The sequence below is a fragment of the Oncorhynchus gorbuscha genome, linkage group LG17 (genome assembly GCF_021184085.1).
Source record: "Oncorhynchus gorbuscha isolate QuinsamMale2020 ecotype Even-year linkage group LG17, OgorEven_v1.0, whole genome shotgun sequence".
Taxonomy (NCBI): Eukaryota; Metazoa; Chordata; class Actinopteri; order Salmoniformes; family Salmonidae; genus Oncorhynchus; species Oncorhynchus gorbuscha.
Window position 1 is genome coordinate 26,658,984 of NC_060189.1, and position 7,578 is coordinate 26,666,561.

The 7,578-nt window shown below is 45.6% G+C and overlaps 1 protein-coding gene across 1 annotated transcript in view; it reads left to right on the forward strand.

The window, feature by feature from the left end:
• Nucleotides 1-7,088, forward strand: part of LOC124001163 (fibroblast growth factor receptor-like 1) — a 65,092-nt gene extending 58,004 nt beyond the window's left edge. Inside the window, exons 6-7 of the mRNA XM_046307763.1 lie at nt 4,506-4,859; nt 5,478-7,088. Of these exons, the coding sequence (XP_046163719.1) occupies nt 4,506-4,859; nt 5,478-5,899 (776 nt within the window). The 3' untranslated portion in view covers nt 5,900-7,088. The remainder of the gene's footprint in view (nt 1-4,505; nt 4,860-5,477) is intronic.
• Nucleotides 7,089-7,578: the final 490 nt, after the last annotated feature.

Genomic DNA, 7,578 nt, shown 5'->3' on the forward strand with positions numbered 1-7,578 from the left:
GTATCCCTGTTCTAAGCATGAATGTTACTCGTATCCCCGCTCCATGGATGAATGTTACTCGTATCCTTGCTCCATGGATGAATGTTACTCCGTATCCCTGCTCCATGGATGAATGTTACTCGTATCCCTGCTCTATGGATGAATGTTACTCGTATCCCTGCTCTATGGATGAATGTTACTTGTATCCCTGCTCTATGGATGAATGTTACTCGTATCCCTGCTCTATGGATGAATGTTACTCGTATCCCAGCTCCATGGATGAATGTTACTCGTATCCCTGCTCGAAGCATGAATGTTACTCTTATCCCTGCTCTAAGCATGAATGTTACTCGTATCCCCGCTCCATGGATGAATGTTACTCGTATCCCTGCTCTATGGATGAATGTTACTCGTATCCCTGCTCCATGGATGAATGTTACTCGTATCCCTGCTCCATGGATGAATGTTACTCAAATCCCTGCTCCATGGATGAATGTTATTCGTATCCCTGCTCTATGGATGAATGTTACTCGTATTCCAGCTCCATGGATGAATGTTACTCGTATCAAATCAAATCAAATCAAATCAAATTTTATTTGTCACATACACATGGTTAGCAGATGTTAATGCGAGTGTAGCGAAATGCTTGTGCTTCTAGTTCCGACAATGCAGTGATAACCAACAAGTAATCTAACTAACAATTCCAAAAAAAACTACTGTCTTATACACAGTGTAAGGGGATAAGGAACATGTACATAAGGATATATGAATGAGTGATGGTACAGAGCAGCATACAGTAGATGGTATCGAGTACAGTATATACATATGAGATGAGTGTGTAGACAAAGTAAACAAAGTGGCATAGTTAAAGTGGCTAGTGATACATGTGTTACATAAGGATGCAGTCGATGTTGTAGAGTACAGTATATACATATGCATATGAGATGAATAATGTAGGGTAAGTAACATTATATAAGGTAGCATTGTTTAAAGTGGCTAGTGATATATTTACATCATTTCCATCAATTCCCATTATTAAAATGGCTGGAGTTGGGTCAGTGTCAATGACAGTGTGTTGGCAGCAGCCACTCAATGTTAGTGGTGGCTATTTATGGATGAATGTTACTCGTATCCCAGCTCTATGGATGAATGTTACTCGTATCCCTGCTCTATGGATGAATGTTATTCGTTTCCCTGCTCTATGGATGAATGTTACTCGTATCCCTGCTCCATGGATGAATGTTACTCGTATCCCTGCTCCATGGATGAATGTTACTTGTATCCCTGCTCCATGGATGAATGTTACACAAATCCCTGCTCCATGGATGAATGTTACTCGTATCCCTGCTCCATGGATGAATGTTATTCGTATCCCTGCTCTATGGATGAATGTTATTCGTATCCCTGCTCCATGGATGAATGTTATTCGTATCCCTGCTCCATGGATGCATGTTATTCGTATCCCTGCTCCATGGATGAATGTTATTCGTATCCCTGCTCTGTGGATGAATGTTACTCATATTCTAGCTCCGTGGATGAATGTTACTCTTATCCCTGCTCTATGGATGAATGTTACTCGTATCCCTGCTCCATGGATGAATTTTACTCGTATCCCTGCTCCATGGATGAATGTTATTCATATCCCTGCTCTATGGATGAATGTTACTCGTATTCCAGCTCCATGATGAATGTTACTCGTATCCCTGCTCTATGGATGAATGTTACTCGTATCCCTGCTCTATGGATGAATGTTATTCGTATCCCTGCTCCATGGATGAATGTTACTCGTATCCCTGCTCCATGGATGAATGTTACTCGTATCCCTGCTCCATGGATGAATGTTACTCGTATCCCTGCTCCATGGATGAATGTTATTCGTATCCCTGCTCTATGGATGAATGTTACTCGTATCCTTGCTCCATGGATGAATGTTACTCGTATCCCTGCTCCATGGATGAATGTTACTCTTATCCCTGCTCCATGGATGAATGTTACTCGTATCCCTGCTCCATGGATGAATGTTACTCAAATCCCTGCTCCATGGATGAATGTTATTCGTATCCCTGCTCTATGGATGAATGTTACTCGTATTCCAGCTCCATGGATGAATGTTACTCGTATCCCTGCTCCATGGATGAATGTTATTCGTATCCCTGCTCCATGGATGCATGTTATTCGTATCCCTGCTCCATGGATGCATGTTATTCGTATCCCTGCTCCATGGATGAATGTTATTCGTATCCCTGCTCTATGGATGAATGTTATTCGTATCCCTGCTCCTTGGATGAATGTTACTCGTATCCCTGCTCCATGGATGAATGTTATTCGTATCCCTGCTCCATGGATGCATGTTATTCGTATCCCTGCTCCATGGATGCATGTTATTCGTATCCCTGCTCCATGGATGAATGTTATTCGTATCCCTGCTCTATGGATGAATGTTACTCATATTCCAGCTCCATGGATGAATGTTACTCGTATCCCTGCTCTATGGATGAATGTTACTCGTATCCCTGCTCCATGGATGAATGTTACTCGTATCCCTGCTCCATGGATGAATGTTATTCGTATCCCTGCTCTATGGATGAATGTTACTCTTATTCCAGCTCCATGGATGAATGTTACCTGTATCCCCGCTCTATGGATGACATTCATCCATGGAGCTTTAATCTGAGCTGATTAAAGTCCAGCTGCCTGCCCCCCCACCCACCCACACACACACCTATCCCCTCCTCTCTTCTCCAGACCATTTCCGGAGACCTTCTCCCTTACCTCACCTCGCTCATCAACTCATCCCTGACCGCTGGCTACGTCCCTTCCGTCTTCAAGAGAGCGAGAGTTGCACCCCTTCTGAAAAAACCTACACTCGATCCCTCCGATGTCAACAACTACAGACCAGTATCCCTTCTTTCTTTTCTCTCCAAAACTCTTGAACGTGCCGTCCTTGGCCAGCTCTCCCGCTATCTCTCTCAGAATGACCTTCTTGATCCAAATCAGTCAGGTTTCAAGACTAGTCATTCAACTAAGACTGCTCTTCTCTGTATCACGGAGGCGCTCCGCACCGCTAAAGCTAACTCTCTCTCCTCTTCTCTCATCCTTCTATACCTATCGGCTGCCTTCGATACTGTGAACCATCAGATCCTCCTCTCCACCCTCTCCGAGTTGGGCATCTCCGGCGAGGCCCACGCTTGGATTGCGTCCTACCTGACAGGTCGCTCCTACCAGGAGGCGTGGCGAGAATCTGTCTCCTCACCACGCGCTCTCACCACTGGTGTCCCCCAGGGCTCTGTTCTAGGCCCTCTCCTATTCTCGCTATACACCAAGTCACTTGGCTCTGTCATAACCTCACATGGTCTCTCCTATCATTGCTATGCAGACGACACACAATTAATCTTCTCCTTTCCCCCCTTCTGATGACCAGGTGGCGAATCGCATCTCTGCATGTCTGGCAGACATATCAGTGTGGATGACGGATCACCACCTCAAGCTGAACCTCGGCAAGACGGAGCTGCTCTTCCTCCCGGGGAAGGACTGCCCGTTCCATGATCTCGCCATCACGGTTGACAACTCCATTGTGTCCTCCTCCCAGAGCGCTAAGAACCTTGGCGTGATCCTGGACAACACCCTGTCGTTCTCAACTAACATCAAGGCGGTGGCCCGTTCCTGTAGGTTCATGCTCTACAACATCCGCAGAGTACGACCCTGCCTCACACAGGAAGCGGCGCAGGTCCTAATCCAGGCACTTGTCATCTCCCGTCTGGATTACTGCAACTCGCTGTTGGCTGGGCTCCCTGCCTGTGCCATTAAACCCCTACAACTCATCCAGAACGCCGCAGCCCGTCTGGTGTTCAACCTTCCCAAGTTCTCTCACGTCACCCCGCTCCTCCGCTCTCTCCACTGGCTTCCAGTTGAAGCTCGCATCCGCTACAAGACCATGGTGCTTGCCTACGGAGCTGTGAGGGGAACGGCACCTCAGTACCTCCAGGCTCTGATCAGGCCCTACACCCAAACAAGGGCACTGCGTTCATCCACCTCTGGCCTGCTCGCCTCCCTACCACTGAGGAAGTACAGTTCCCGCTCAGCCCAGTCAAAACTGTTCGCTGCTCTGGCCCCCCAATGGTGGAACAAACTCCCTCACGACGCCAGGACAGCGGAGTCAATCACCACCTTCCGGAGCCACCTGAAACCCCACCTCTTTAAGGAATACCTAGGATATGATAAGTAATCCTTCTCACCCCCCTTTAAGATTTAGATGCACTATTGTAAAGTGACTGTTCCACTGGATGTCATAAGGTGAATGCACCAATTTGTAAGTTGCTCTGGATAAGAGCGTCTGCTAAATGACTTAAATGTAAATGTATGTAAATGATGTACAACCAGGAGCAAAGGGAGAGGAAACTAATCACGTGCTATTTCTCTCTCTCTCTATAATAACTGTTGGACATCTGCGCTGGTTCAGGCAAAGAGTCAGCCATGTGGGAAATGTGGGATGTCTGTGACAGTTTGTCCATTATGTCTCTCTGCAGAGCAGACCAACTCCAAGCCCATCCTGACAGGCACTCACCCAGTCAACACCACAGTGGACTACGGTGGGACTACCTCATTCCAGTGCAAAGTGAGGAGCGATGTCAAACCCGTCATCCAGTGGCTCAAGCGTGTGGAGTCCAACGAGGAGAGTCGGTACAACTCCACCATTGAGGTGGGCGACCATCACTTCGTGGTTCTGCCCACAGGAGAGGTGTGGTCACGCCCTGATGGCTCCTACCTCAACAAGCTGCTCATCACCCGTGCCAAGGAGGAGGACTCTGGCATGTACATCTGTCTGGGCGCCAACACCATGGGCTACAGCTTCCGCAGCGCCTTCCTCACCGTTCTGCCAGGTAATACCAGTGCCAGGCTGCCTGCCCTCTAGTACATCATACCCCCCCATAAACTCTTACCTGGCCTCCCAACAATCCAACTTTCAAAATATTTCCCATTGTGCACACAAACTCCTCTGTTTCCAGTTCTTCTTCCACAGGTTCTTGTGAGCTTTGTATTGGTGAACAATGTAGTATTGACCCACTGCAGTGATTTAGAGCGCTGAGCGATAAGTGCTTTTTGAGGTTGGTTCAGTTTCGGTTCAATTATTAAAAAGATAATCATGTTTTTTGGTTTAGCAAATGTTTTTTTTACTTTAATTGCACTATGCATTATGTGGGTTGAATGCTGTAACAACAGAATAAAACAATTAATAAAAGTCCCATGATGGTAGTGACTGCCTATTTACTGCTTATCTGAGTTATCTCTACAGAAACTGAGCATTGAGCTCACAAAAAAAACTTAATTAAATTCAAATAATTGAAACCAACCAAAATATTGGTTAATCGCTCAGCACTATTCATTTCTCTACCAAGTCTCTCTCTGCATGTGTAGCTACTTCTTTGTTCAACTTTATTGTTTAGAATGATTGACTCCATGTTGACTGATCCTTCTTTTTTTGGGGCCCTCTCCTGCAGACACCAAGCCACCCATCACCCCGATGTTCACCCCAGTCTCCAGCCCCCTCCCTTGGCCTGTCATCATTGGCATCCCTGCTGGCATGGTGTTCATCTTTGGTACAGTGCTGTTGTGGTTCTGCCAGAGTAAAAAGCACTGTTCCCCAACCAGCACTGCATCTGCCCAGGTCCTGCAGGTCTCCCACCGGCTGCCCTACCGGGAGAGGGTCAGGAGCTGTGTGGCCCCTTCCTCCAGCCCAGAGAAGGACTGCCTGGGCTCCATAAACTACGAGGAGTATCTGGCTCAGCAGCAGCTTCTCCTCACTCAAGGGGGCTCTGCTCTCCCCCCCAAAATCTACCCCAAAATCTACAATGACATCCACACTCACACACACTCCCACGTGGACGGGAAGGTGCACCAGCACATTCACTTTCAGTGTTAGCCATGTGCCAAATGTTGTCCCCCTCTCTGCGCCTCTGAAGGATTGCATCGTAAAGCGAAGGTCTGAGCTTTGGACTGAACCTCAGAGAACAGCTCTCTGGTTAAACACATCTGTGGCTGCTCTTTGAACTGTCACCTTGCCTGTGCTGGATCTGGATCTAACTGGACATATCTGGGGCTTTATATTGATCATTCAGTACAACAGTGAAATTAAGGTGATGGTACATGAGCAGTTTTAGAGGTTAGTGCATAAATGGCTGCCCTGGTGATTTCTCAACTAAAATAACATCTTCCAATGACAATGTATGGTTTTTACTGTACCTGCAAACCTGCCTGGTCCTTGGTGCTACTTTTTTTTCATATCAAAACCACTGAACCCTGATGTGCACTTAAATCACCAAAAGATTCTGCAATGGGTTAAAGGCAGCTATTCAGACTTACTGAGAGTGCATATCCTTCAGTAAATACATAAATAATCCATCATTAACTTGTTTACCCATATCAACTAACCAACAAGGATTAGGGTCAGTTTTGACCTTATCTTTTATGTTGGGTACAAGATACAGTACTTAAGCTCTGCTAGGTGATGTTGAAGGCGGTATTAAATACAATACAAAAGGGCTGGTATTACGCTCATACTCAGGTAGCCCCTTTTGATTTTGGTAAATGTTTCTTTATTGTTCAAATGCACATTCATTTAACCCAGACCACTATTGATGTGCCACCAATAATCCTGTTTTTCAATCACAAAAAAAGGCAATATGAAAATACATTGTTAGCATTTATTTGGTATGTGAATCATGTCCATATCAAAGACTGCAAATAGAATATTGTCCCAATGTTGACTGGACTCGCTAAATATCATTGCCAGAATCCAAACGTTACCACCACTAGTCTTTTGTGTTTTGTAGAATCCTTGCAAATGTCATGTTGCATTGAATACATAGTCCGCAGTCTAATTCAACCACATTTTAGATGTTATGGAGAATTTATTTTTCAAAGTCAGGCATTTTACATGCATTTTGATTTTTTAGAATGGTACATTTAATAAGGTTCTGTAGTTGCAATGTAATATGAAAGACAATGCCAATAAGGATACTCATAGTTTATGCAAGTACTTATACACAATTGGTTGTTTGACAATCTTGTATGATATACCATTAAAAAAAAAAGTTGATTTGATAAAAGGACAGGCACAGATTATTTGGTTCATGGCCTCAATTCTTTACAGGAACTTGGTTGATGCCTCAATTATAAAAATCTATACTATGAATGACCTCTGAAAATGAGAACTGCAATTGCAAGGCTGTTTGTAAAAGCCTCCGGTCAGCCCACCGGCTTAAAACCCCATAGGCTTCCACTGGGAATGAAGGGATGGGTTCAGTGATCGTTAGCTGCCCTGCTAGGTAAGGACCATCAGGAGGCCCCTACAAAAGGCAGGTCAGCTTTCTTCCCAAAATGGCTGGAAAAGCCTTGTCTACACAGGGTGATTCAGAGGGCAGCCAGCAAAGGGCCAGTGGTGCTGGAATAGATACAGACAGAGATAGAAAGTGCTCTCACAGGAGAGTGATGGCCCCTGCAAGAGTACACCGACTAGCATCGCTCCCATTTAAGAGTGAATCTAGCCCTTCTCCTCCCCTCTGCCCCACACTACCACCTCATTCTTCTCCAATCTAGGTA